Raw genomic sequence first — 13,382 nt, 5'->3', positions numbered from 1 at the left:
ACATTTATCACAGTGAAATTTTTAAATGTTAGTGTTTGCCTCTACTTCAGAATTTATTCACTTAACACTTATATGACTACTGCCAGACCCATGTAGTTTATATTCTTGTGGAAAGATAGAAAAATGATTAGGAAGTGCAATGAAGGGAAATGAAACTGAGTAAGAGAGATAGTAATGGAAAGGTAGGGTGAACAGTGTAATTTGAAGTTTTTTTTTTTTTTCTGAAAGGGTGATTTAAAAAGGTATCTCTGAGAAGATGAGAGCTTAATGAAGTGATAGAGTATACTAATAAGATAGAACATTCTAGGTAGAAATAACATTAGGAACCTTTCTTTTATCTAGTGTTGTACCTTAGCATCCAGAAACTACATAGATGCTCAGAAAATCTGTATAGGCTGTATAAAATGACATTCTGTAAAGATTTAACTATGAACCAAATTAGCCATAATTCAGTCACTTTGGGTTCACTCTGCTTTATCATTTTCCATTTTTTCATGTTGTTACTCTTATGATGTAAAAAAAGCATTTTTTAAATTACAGCTTTATAGTTATACATAGTAGCTGTGTTCATCCTGACAATCTCATAAGTGCATGGAGTTTGATTTCAGTTCATGATCCCCCCTTATCTATCCCCCTTTTTCCTTCCCATCCTTTCTCCCTTGTCCCCATATTCCTTCCTCTTCTCTACTAGACTTCCTTTCACTTGTCTATTTATTTGTCTTTGATTGGTTTTACCTATGTATAAAGGTGAAGTTCCCTGTAGTACATTTATATATGCACATAATATGATTTTTTAAGAATTCATTCTGCATTACCTTCCTTTACCTACCCCTTCACTCTTCCTCTCAGTCACCTACTACATTACTGGCCTTGCCTTTATCTTTATGTTATCCTATCCTTTCTTATATATAAAAGCATTTTTTTAACTTAATTATGATAGGCCTTTGGCATCAAATATTTAACCCTTGTCACTTGCAAATGACTCAGTGTAATAATTTTTGTTGGGATAGTAATACCTCAAAGATGAAGAATAAAGAAAATAATGAAAAAAGTAACATGAATTTGAATCTGTCTTATATGAAGGATTTCTTATTCAGCAAGTATGGAAACCTAGCATCTTCATTTTAATGGCAATATTCTTATTTTGGAATGGAAATTTTCTTGTAAAATGGGAAGATTCCTCATATGCATAAGTGTTTCTCATGCATCTAGTTAATACTCAACTGCTATTATTTCTAACGATTGCATAAAATTCTGTGGAGCACATATAAGGTTACTGTATCTTATTTTGCATCGTTTCCATTTTGTAGTATAATAATGCTGAAATTAACCTTCCAGAGTTCATTTTCCTAATATTGAACTATTTTTTTTCATAAAACACAAACATGAAATTACTGGATCAAAACATGTTTTGTTTATTCATTTTTCTAAATTTTGATACAAAATTTTTTACCTTTTAATTTTGATATAAACTGTTTTCCTGAAGATTTTTTTCTTAACCATACTTATACTGCTACCAACCTATATGCATGTGCCAGTTTTTCCATTCATTATTCAATATTTCTTAAAAGCTTCAATAATTTAGGGATTGGAAACATACATCAATATTGCCTTAATTTTCTTGTCTTATAATAAAGGATATTTCCTACTTCTGTTGTTGGGTTTTTTTTGTTTTTTTTTCTCAAAAGTTTGTGTCGAAGCCTGTAGCTTTCTTAACAATTGATTTTTTTTTTTTTTTTTGGTCAGGGAGAAAAACACTTTTATTTTTCATTATTTATTTATTTTTTTTTGGTCAGGGAGAAAAACACTTTTATTTTTCATTATTAAAACTGAAAAGATCATTGTCCTATAAAGACTTCTATATATTAAGCTTCATATTGTCAGCTATGGATATTTTTCTTAGTCTCTATTTTCTTTTTAAGTTTACTAGAAGAACAAACAATAGGGACCTTGAAATTCATCAGTTATTCTTTAAAGAAAGGAGGAAACTGAAATCCATAGAGGACAAGCTGACTTTTTTATCTGCTGCTTTATCAGTGGACTGGCTTGATTATCATTCTGAATATTAGGAATTTGCTGAGATTGGAGGTTTTGAGTATTTTTGAGGAAATAGTAGAAAAAACGAGTCAAATGTTAATTTTAGGCACATTACTGACAGCATTATATAGGATAGACAATAAAAAAAAGAGGCTTGAACAAGAAAGATCAATAAAAAAAGTATTTTAACTATTATCAGTGATAAAGAAATTTGTTTTTTTTTTTTTTTTTTTTTTTAATTATGGAAAGCTGGGTGCAGTGGTGCACATCTGTAATCCTAGCTGCTAAGGAAACTGATGCAAGTTCCAGGCAAACCTGGGCAACTTAGTAAGAGCCTGTCTCAAAATTAAAGGAAAAGAAAAAAGACTAGGGATGTGATAGCATACTTGTCTAGCATGTACAAGGCTCTGGTTTCCATCCCCAATATCACCAAAGAACAAAAAGAAAAGAAAATGGTGGGAATATATTCATATCACATGTGAATCATGGGGCACCAGAGAGCTAGGAAAAGTAAGGAGAAGGTAGAACTCAAGAAGAATTGTTAATTGATTTATTTTTAGGTTTATCTAAGCAAATCATGAATATGATGGTCATTTGGGCATAAAATTTAACTTTGGGTGAATTTTAAGCTATTAACAAGCTTAGTTTTCCTTTGTAAAAGTCATTGCCAGTTTATTAAAATAACAGTTACTTTTATTCATATTGTATATATAAAACCACATCTTTTTTCTATTGCTAAGATGAATTTTTTTAAAGATAATTTTCATTTATCTGTGTCTTTCAATTTTAGGAATTCCATCCTCAGATTCTAGGAATGCAAATCTCTATTTTTTGGATGTTGTGCAACAGGCCAATACTATTTTCCATCTTTTTGACAAGCAGTTTAATGATCACCTTATGCCACTAATAAGGTAAGTTACGTTGTCATATTTTTATTGGTATTTCAAAGGATATTTTAGAATAGTTTTATTAAATTTTAAAAATACATATTCATGAAAGCATCAAATAGGATGGAGGTATGAAATGAAAAGATCTTTTCCTTCTTCCTTGCATTCTTATTTTCTCTTTCTACTGTGCTATTAAGTTTTGTTGCATTTGAAAAGACTTAATCTGTCCTAAATCTAAAATTGAAATCTAATGTTAAAGAGGCCCTACAGCTTAATGCAATTTAGCATATTTACTCCTTCCAAGGGTCTAATAGACACAATCCACCTGTAGCTGCTTGTTATATAAAGATGTACAAAATAATTTATGAGATTAATAGGACAAATTTTGATGAAACACTAATATCTGGTTTATATCTTTATATCAATTTTATGAACCTTTAAAGAATATGAGAAATAAGAAATATGTATTATGTGAATATGTTTTACCGATTTTTATGTAGTACCATTATTGACAAGAGAAACTATTCTTAGAAAAATTTTAGATGTGTTGTTATAAACATTGATATACCAAGACTGCCTCAGAAACAATTTCAAGAGTGAAGTCACTTGTGATCCATGAATCATACTTTGAAGGGAATTTGCTTTTTAAAGAGCTGTTGCCACATAGCAAAAAACTCACATGGTGTTTAGGTTGCTTATTCTTTAATATTTCAGGTGTTTTTAATATTTTGGCAGCATTCAGAAGGCAAATATAATTGTCAGGGCTTTTTATTATTGTTGCTTATTTTACTTTAGGGACAATAAATACAACTGTTTCTCTCCAAATTATTGTTAATGATTTACTATATTCTTAAGAGTCTAGTGATACCTTGTGAATTTTCTGAGTGTTTTACCAACTATTTACTTATAAATTAAACCATATAGTTCCAAAATTAAACATGTTTGTATTCTTAAGGGCTGTTTCCTCAGAGATGAGAATAGCAAATTTAACTCTTCTTCCTTTCCTTTTAGTGGATAATTGTTTTCTTGTGTGACTACTGTAATAAACTGGGCATATGAACATAAATAATTATTTTGTACTTCTTGGATTTATGATCTGTTGGTATTGTATACATATTAATATGAAAAACTTAGAGATTAGGCTATTAATGCATTTTTTTCCTCCTTTAAATCTACAATAGCTCTTCTCCTAAATTATCTGAATGCCTTCAGAAAAAAAAAGAAATAATTGAGCAAATGGAGATGAAATTGGATACTGGCATTGATAGGCAAGTTGCTGTTTTTCTTTGGAATTTTTAAAAATTATATAAATATTATAGCAGCAAAAAAAGTTTTTAGAGAAACTTATTTGAATTCCACTGTCTTGCTGTAACATTTGATGTTATTTTTGTGAACGACTTTTAACCTTATTAGAATGTTAATTGAACTCCCAAGATATTTTATTTCAGAAAGTATATTTAGATATACTTTTAAACTAGATTTCATTAAAAACCATTTTTTGTAAGCACCCCATCTCCACTCTAGATACAAACTACAAAATCCATTAAAAATGGTGTGTAATATATAGTATTATATTTATTTAGAACTTCTAGGCTTATATATGAAATCTTTTAAATAAATACAGTAATTTTCTAAAAGTACTTCTAATATCTGTTGAAGATAATTACCTGCTCATAGTACAGAGCCCAAGGGATCTGTCTAAGTTTTTTTCTTTTCAATTCTCTATATTTTTTATTGGTACATTAGTCTATCTGTTTTGGGGATGATGTTCATATATTTATTGATGATGATAGTATCTACCGATTATCAAGCATTTGCTATATGCCAAGCACAGTATAAGGGCCTTTACCTATATTATTTCATGTATTAGGTAGGAACTACTGTTTCCATTTTACAGATGAGGAAATGGAGACTTTAATAAATTTGCTCAAAACCACACAGATAATGATGGTAGAGCTGGAACTCTTTAAAACCCATGGTACTAAGATTTGGGTATAGATTTATATTTCGGTAATTCTACTTTCTCTTGTTCAGTAAAGCATATTTGAATGTAGATTTTTAATAGCCTTATTTAAAAGATAACTGAGAATCTAACTTATGCAAATATCGAACATTTTTACTTTATGTATAATAAGAAATTACTTGCAACTCACCTTGCAGTTCACTTGCAATTGACCTTCACACTAAGACTGAGAACTGTTGACTATATGATATGTGATAATAAAGGGGAAGAAAAAATAGAATAAAAAGTTGGAAAAAGAAAGGGTGTTATAAAATCATTCAGAGTAGTTTACTGAAGAATAGGTTTAAAAGAATCTTGAAAATTTGTCTTACTGTTTTTCCCAGCTTTACTGAAGTTTAATTGACAGATGAAATTTGTTTACATGTAAAGTGTATAATAAGTTTTGACATATTTGCACTTTGTAAAATGATTACCACAGGGGTTGGGGTTGTGGCTTAGTGATAGAGCTGAGGCACTGGATTCAATCCTCGGCACCACATAAAAATACATAAAATAAAGATATTGTGTCCACTACAACTAAAAAAAAAACATTTTTTAAAAAATGATTATCACAAGAAAGCTAATTAAACATTTCCATCAGTACATGGTTACCATTTTTTTCTTGTGATGAAAAGGCATATGATCTACTCTTTCAGCAAAGTATGAAAATAGTATTATTAGTTATAGTCACCATACTATACTTTAGTTCTCCAGAACGTATTAAATTCTGCCCAACTGAAACTTTGTATTCTGACTCCTTATATCCTCTACCACTCTCTCCCTCACAGTTCTTGGCATCCACCATTCTACTCTGTACTTCTATGGGTTTGATTTTTTTTTTTTAATTCCACATATGAGATCATGTAGTATTTGTCATTCTGTATTTGACTTATTTTATTTAGTTTAATGTCCTCCAGGTTCATCCATGTTGTCACAAATGGCAGGATTTCTTTATTTTTTATGGCTCATTAGTACTTTGTGTATAAGTATACACGTTTTCTTTGTTCATTCATTTTTCACTGGAAATTTAGGTTGTTTCCATATTTTACCTATTGGGAATAATGCTACAGTTAACCTGGGAGAGCACATATGTCTTCAAGATATTGATTTCATTTCTGTTGAATATATACCCAGTAGTGAGTTTGCTGGATAATATAGTAAAGTAGTTGTACTTTTAATTTTTTGAGGAATTGCCATACTATTTTTCCATGATGGCTGTATCAGTTTACATTCCCACTTTAGCATGCAGAAGTTTCATTTTCTTCACATCCTAGCCAACACTTAGCATCTCTTGTCTAAGCCATCCTGGCATGTATAAAGTGATATCTCATTGTGTTTTTTATTTTCATTTTTCTGATGACTAGTAATGTTGAGGCATTTCATATATCTCTTGGCCATTTGTATGTCTTCTTTTGAAAAATATTTATTGAGGTCCTTCGCCCTTTTAAAATTTGTGTTATTTGATTTTTTTCTCCTATTGAGTTGTTTGAATTCTTTATATAATATATTCTGGATACCTTTACAAGATATATGTCTTTGAATGTATTTTCCCCTATCTGTAGCTTGTGTCTTCACTATGTTAGTTATTTTCTTTGCTAAAAAGAAGCTCTTTAGTTTGATGCACTCTTACTTATATAGTTTTGCTTTATTGTCTGTGTTTCTGGTGGCCTAACAAAAAATCATTGCTAGAACCAATGTCAAGGAGTTTTTACCTATGTTTTCTTCTGGTAGTTTTACATCTTAAGGTCTTATGTTAAAGTCTCCATTTTGAATTGATTTTTTGTATATGGGAAGATAAAGTTCCAGTTTTATTCTTCTGTATGTGGACAACCAGTTTTTACAGTACCATAAAACAAAGAGGCTATTCTTTCCCTGTTGTATATCTTTGGCACCCTTATCTCAAAGATGAGTTGAATTCAGGAAGTGTGATGTCTCTAGTTTTCTTCTTCTTGCTCAAGATGGCTTTGGCTATTCAGGATTTTTGTGATTCCATATGAATTTTTGAGTTTTTTTTTTTTCTGTTTCTGAAAAGTGTCACTGGAATTTTGATAGGAAATATATTGAACCTATATATCAGTTTGGACAGTACAGACATTTTAATGATATTAATTCTTACAAGCCATGAACATGAGATGTGTTTTCATTTATTTATCTATTTTTCTTTCAGGAAAGTTTTATAGTTTTCCTAGTACAAGTCTTTTACTTCTGTAGTTAACTTAATTCCTGAGTATTTTATTCTTTTTAATACTATTATAAATGGGATTGTTTCCTTAATTTCCTTTTTGGATAATTCATCAATAGTGTATAGAAACACAACTGATTTTTGTATATTGACTTTCATCTTGTAACTTTACTGAATTCAGGTTCTGGCAGTTTTTTGATGGAGTCTTTAGGGTTTTCTGTATATAGTAACATGTCACTGAAGAGGCAATTTCACTTCTCCCTTTCCAGTTTAGGTGTCTTTTATTTCTTTTTCTAGCCTAAATTGCTTAGGCTAGGACTTCCACTACTACAGTGAATAGAAATGGTAAAAGTGGATATCCTTGTCTTTTTTTCTGATCTCAGAGGAAAAGCTAGATTTTCACTGTTAACAATTATATTGTCTATGGGTTCATCATATATGTCTTATATTATGTTGAGGTATATTCATTCTATACTTAAGTTTGTTAAGAATTTTTGTCATGAAATGATGTTGAATTTTACGAACTGCTTTTTGTATCTCTTCAAAATATCATAATGTCATTCTTCATTCTGTTTATTTGGTATATCATAGCTATTGATTTGCTTATATTGACTCATTCTTGCATCCCAGGGATAAATCCTGCTTGATCATGGTGTATGGTTCTTTCAGCATGGTGTATGATTCTTTCAGTGTGCTTTTGAATTCAGTTTGCTAGGCTTTTTTTTTTTTAAGCAAAGTTCATCAGGGATATTGGCCTGTAATTTTCCTCTAGTGTCTTTGTCTAGCTTCAGTATCAGAGTTTGCTGGCCTTGTAAAATGAGCTTGGAAGTGTTTACTGCTCCCATTTTTTTTGGAAGAGTTTGAGAAGGATTGGTGTTAATTCTTTAAATGGTTGGTAACATTCACCAGTGAAGCCATCTGGTCATGGGCTTATCTTTGTTGAGAGGTCTTTGACTGCCAGTTTAATCTCCTTTTTCATTACTGTCTGTTCAGATTTTCTAATTTCTTCATCATTTGTTTTTAGTAGGTTACATGTTTCTACAAATTTACCTATTTCTTTAATTTGTTAGTATATAATAATCTTTTGTTTCTAGTCAAGATCACATCAGGTTATACATAAATAGAACTTCATTCACTATCATTATAATATGTATACATATATATTATAGATGTTACAAACATTACTTTTGACAAGTATGTATTTTCCTAACCTAAACCCTTTGCATTAATTTGTTTCTGCTTGCTTTGCCTCAGAATACCTAAAAAAAAAAAAAAAATCACTTTTGGAAAGTGGGGAGGTTAGATATATGTTAAGTTTTCAAAAGTGTATGAAATATATATTTCCTGTCTTATCAATACATGAAATATTCTCTTTTGTCTTTCCATATAAGTCATAATCTTGGTGTTTTTATTACTTAATACATTAAAGGCATAGTGGTCTGTGAAGGTCTCTCAAGTGTGACCCTAAATATAGGCTTAGTATTCCTTTAAATTCCTAATGATAATTTTAAAGCAAAATCTATCCATTAAGCCTAAATGAACGTATCTTGCCTTTGAAGCTCATATCTTTCCTTTCTTGTTGCTTCATTTTTCAGTCTTTTATTTGAATGCTGTACATTTACTGAGAATTTGGGGCATCTGTCTCATAATTTTTCTTTTTACCTTAAATCAGGTTCTTTTTATGTCTCTGTGTATAAACCATTCATCTTATCAATCATCTTCACTTAAACATCTACTCATATGCCTCACTGGATTGTTATCATTGGTAATAAAAACCTTAAACCCAAATGCGCTACTCTACACCTACTTCTTTTTTTTTTTTTTAATACCAACTTCAAACCTCCTATTTTACCAACATTTTAATTCTCCTCATGCCTGTTTTCTGACCTCAGCAGGACCTCTGTCCTTTAATCTTTTCATTTTGGGTCATTCTTCTTATCCTTTTCCTAACTTTACTTCATTCATTATTGTGCCCAAATCATATGGTCCATCTCTTAAATTGCTGCCTTATATTTACTCTAAATCTACTTCCTTCAACCATGACTGTCACACAGACCCTAAATTCTGGATCATTCTGGTCTCTTTTATTCCTATAATTGGATGGCTATTTGCTGTTGGAGAATATCACATAATTAATAGGTCACTAGTACTGTTAGAAATTCATGCCCTCGTTTCTCAGTTGGACCTTTAGTAGAATTTCTTCATCTTCCTGATTATCCCTAGATTATGAGACTCATGTTCTCCACTTGCTCTCTTTGACCTTAGTCATTCTTTCCACTTTCTTAAACATTCTCTCTGTCTCATTTTGCCTTTGAAGATCTCTAGTAGTGAGGAAATAAGTCAGCGACAGATTTCTAAGGTCTTAAAGACTTCCTTAAATAAAGCATTCGGCAAAGAATTTTTTTCCCTGTTTGGGGCAGGGAGTCAGTAAAATAATGAGCTTTTTGATATCAAGACCTAGATTGACTTTTTTTAAAATCTAAACTTTACCAATTACAAAGTAGTTTTATGGTGATATGAAAAAATTTAGTACGGATAACATAAATAAAAGTCAATATTAAATAAATTAAATGGATCAAATATGTTGTGTTTTCAATTCTCTAGGACATTAAATTGTATGATTGGACAAATGAAGCATATCTTGGCTGCAGAACAAAAGAAAACAGATTTTAAACCAGAAGATGAAAACAATGTTTTGATACAGTATACTAATGTGAGTAGAACTGTTCAATTTGTTAATAAAAAGTATCTGTTTTGTTAATTATTTAACATTTTTATCAGTGTGTCTTACTACGCCTGAAGTTTTTTTTTTATACTTAGAAATTAATGAAAAGCAATGTGTATTTTCTCCTTAATTAAACTGATGCACATAAACTACATAATAAGTGTAGTAAAACTTTTACAGGCCTGTGTAAAAGTCTGTACGTATGTAAGAAAACAAGTGGAGAAGATCAAAAATTCCATGGATGGGAAAAATGTGGATACAGTTTTAATGGAACTCGGTGTACGTTTTCATCGACTTATTTATGAGCATCTTCAACAATATTCCTACAGTTGTATGGGTGGCATGTTAGCAATTTGTGATGTAGCTGAATATAGAAAGTGTGCCAAAGACTTCAAGGTATGTATACACAAATACTAAACTTGTAAATGAGGTTAGGAACATAAGTCAGGCCATTTAAATCTTATTGTAATGATTATTAAGAAATTTATAATGTTTGTTGAATTATAATGGATGAGATCCATCACTTTCTGCCTGAAAATAGTTCCAATCATATTTGCAATGTTGATATTTTTTGTGTGTGTTTTATTTTAGACAATGTCATATTTCAGTTGCATAGTTCAAATGGTCTTATTGACAGCCATGACTACTGCTGTGTCTGTTACATATCAAGAAAATAATATATTTTATTTTCATGTATGTCTCTCAGATCATTTTTCCCTAAATTTTAAAAATTTAAATTATTTTTTAAAATGCTATATTATTGATAACTAGTTGTAGTCTATCAAATTACATAGTATGAGAAAACTGACATAAATCCTTTCACAAGTTTGTAGAGCTTTTGTAACTTCTGAAATATTTTAACTCTTTAGGAGGCTTAAAAAATCTAATATTTTGAACTTCCATAATCCTAAGTCCTGACAAAACTGTATATAAGAAGAATTTGCAAAACTCATTATAAAATGGGAAATTGTTTTGTCACTGTTATTTTTTTTCCTTCTCTCATTTCAGATTCCAATGGTATTACATCTTTTTGATACTCTGCATGCACTTTGCAATCTTCTGGTAGTTGCCCCAGATAATTTAAAGCAAGTCTGCTCAGGAGAACAACTTGCTAATCTGGACAAGAACATACTTCACTCCTTCGTACAACTTCGTGCTGACTATAGATCTGCCCGCCTTGCTCGACACTTCAGCTGAGGTTGAATTCACAAACAAAGTGTGTTGTACTTCATCAGGCCTCGGTTGATAGAAAGCACAGGAGATTCCTTATGACACAGCCAACATTTTATGGAAAAAATGACTGGAAGAAAACAGCAGCCATACTGACCTTTGAAGTTTTATTTGAAATTTGGACACCCCTAGCTGTATTTTGCTTTTTTTCTTGTTAAGTTGAATTTTAATTCCATTCTTTATTTTATAACTTTCAAATTCTGTAAAACTATGTCACTGTTTTCATCCTAGAAAATGTTGGTGTCAGAAGGCAAACAAAATTTACCAGTGTTCCTGTTCGGGTTCTTTAACATATTCCATTTTGAAAATTTACCATCCCATTTTTCATTAAGAATGGGTGAAATACAACAAAATCACATTTATTTATTCACCAATTTTTATTGGCCTTTTCAGCAATTGTTAACCAAATTATTTTAGGTTTTCCTAAAGAATCTTTTGCCTTTTTTGAAAGTTTAACAATTAAGCATAATTTCTGTAGTTGGTTGATTGGAGTGTTTTCTAAGATACAGCATCAGTACTATTCCAAGAAAAATGTTATAAACTAAACTAAAATAATGAAATGTTTTATGTAGACCTAGTGGACCAGAATACATCTGCTTTCTGGGTAAAAGTAAAGTTTACTATTTCTTATTTGGTAAATAAATCTTAAGCCAATTCTAGCAAGAAATTAATAAAACTACCTTATTTTATATTTCACTTAAGGTTGAAGACCTTAACTAAAGGACCATATTTATTCATTATTTTAATATTATAATGGAAGTAAAAAAGTGAGATGTAGTGAAAATGGTGCATATGAGAAATATTGACAATGTTTAGCAAACACTGCAATCCTTTAAGATTTCTCTCTAATGCTAAACTTGAATAAGATGGGATAAACATGCAAGTAGTCTACTTTAAGAGGAATTGGGAGTTGATAACATTATATACTGTAAGTCTGAAGACAAGCTTTACAAATACTGTTTACTTTTCAGGTCTCTAGGTTTTTTCATTGTCCTTTTTCAAGGCATTTCTGAAGTTATTCCTACTTAGATATGATTACTCAAATTGGCTTAATATGGTGACATAATAAATCACTTACAAAATTTTAAAGATCAAGCATAAATTTAGACCATTACTTTATAAGCCTTAAAACTTGCTCTGTGAGAATGCATTCTAATTATATGTAGTGTTTCAGCTTCCATTCTGATGTTTATAGTCTTCTAGAAACCATATAAATTTTAATGTTCAATTCGTTCTTAACATTTTTTTTTCTTTCATATAGGCTTTTTGGCCTAATTTTGAAAAACTGCTTTTCTTCTAAGAACTTAATTTTGAATGGTCAACTTTACCAAACCTCCCAGGCCCAGAGCTAACTACTATTTAAGTTACTATTGACTGAATTTTCTTCATTTTCTATTTAGCCCAGTGTTATCAAGGTAAGCAAGGAAAATGCGGTATGCCAACTTTCATTAAAGCATTTTAGGACATTGTGGTAACTTTAAAAGGCTTTCCAGATTTCTATTCCTTAGCCAAGGGAGAGCCAAAAGAGGTTTTGGATACCAGAAAAAGTCATATGCTTGTACTGTTGCCACTTTAGAAAGCTCTGATGTGAATTCCAATTATACCTCTGTTACTTAAAGCCAACTTTTAAGGCAGTAGTTTTACTGGCCATTTGAACTCTTTGTACAGTGTCAATTTGTAAAAAAAGAGAAAAGAAAAAAAATCTCAAATAAAACACGAGATAACACTTTAAGACTTCCGAGTCTGAAGCACTTCAGATTATTTTGTTTGAATTAATTTTTAAAATGTAAAGCATATACTTGTTGCTTAGATATTTTGTTAATTATCATTTCCTTGCTTGAGTTCTGTGCAATATTTTCCATTATGTCCATTGAGAGGACAGTGACAAAACTCATGAGTGAATACTTAATTTAGAAGTGTTAACATTAATGCTCAATAAACAAATTCCCTGTGATTGTTTATTTCATTTCACTATATATTTTAAGGATATCCATACTGAATTTGATAAATTATTTTTTAATTTAAAATTTTAAGGTATACCTTATTTTTCATAGCTTAAGTCTTCTCATCCCCCCCTCTTTTTTTTTTCTTAAAGCAGAAAAAAACTTGACTATATAACCAAGATTAGAAATTTAGCCTAAACATAAGTTCTTTCTCTAAGAAGAAGAAGAAGAAAAAAAAGATTTTGTGTGAAGCAATTTGTGTTCTGATCTTTAAAGTATTTTCATGTATAATGATCACCAAAATAATCATAGTCCAAAATTTATGACTCAGAAGAAATGATTAATAAATAAAATGTTTTATATACACACAGTAAAA

At 30.3% G+C, this 13,382-nt stretch overlaps 1 protein-coding gene across 3 annotated transcripts in view; it reads left to right on the top strand.

The window, feature by feature from the left end:
• Exoc5 (exocyst complex component 5) overlaps window positions 1-13,017 on the top strand; it is a 71,976-nt gene extending 58,959 nt beyond the window's left edge. For 2 of the 3 annotated variants that reach the window (XM_005322737.5, XM_078049956.1), the window contains 5 exons: window positions 2,828-2,948; window positions 4,106-4,192; window positions 9,713-9,821; window positions 10,014-10,229; window positions 10,842-13,017. In XM_005322737.5, coding sequence (XP_005322794.1) covers window positions 2,828-2,948; window positions 4,106-4,192; window positions 9,713-9,821; window positions 10,014-10,229; window positions 10,842-11,030 — 722 coding nt within the window. In that variant the 3' untranslated portion in view covers window positions 11,031-13,017. The remainder of the gene's footprint in view (window positions 1-2,827; window positions 2,949-4,105; window positions 4,193-9,712; window positions 9,822-10,013; window positions 10,230-10,841) is intronic. The other variant, XM_078049955.1, reaches the window with a different exon arrangement.
• The last annotated feature ends 365 nt before the right edge of the window (window positions 13,018-13,382 follow it).

Source organism: Ictidomys tridecemlineatus, chromosome 5 (genome assembly GCF_052094955.1).
Source record: "Ictidomys tridecemlineatus isolate mIctTri1 chromosome 5, mIctTri1.hap1, whole genome shotgun sequence".
NCBI classification, from domain to species: domain Eukaryota; kingdom Metazoa; phylum Chordata; class Mammalia; order Rodentia; family Sciuridae; genus Ictidomys; species Ictidomys tridecemlineatus.
The sequence above is the reverse complement of the archived record's forward strand: the minus strand, read 5'-3'. Positions and strand labels throughout refer to the sequence as shown.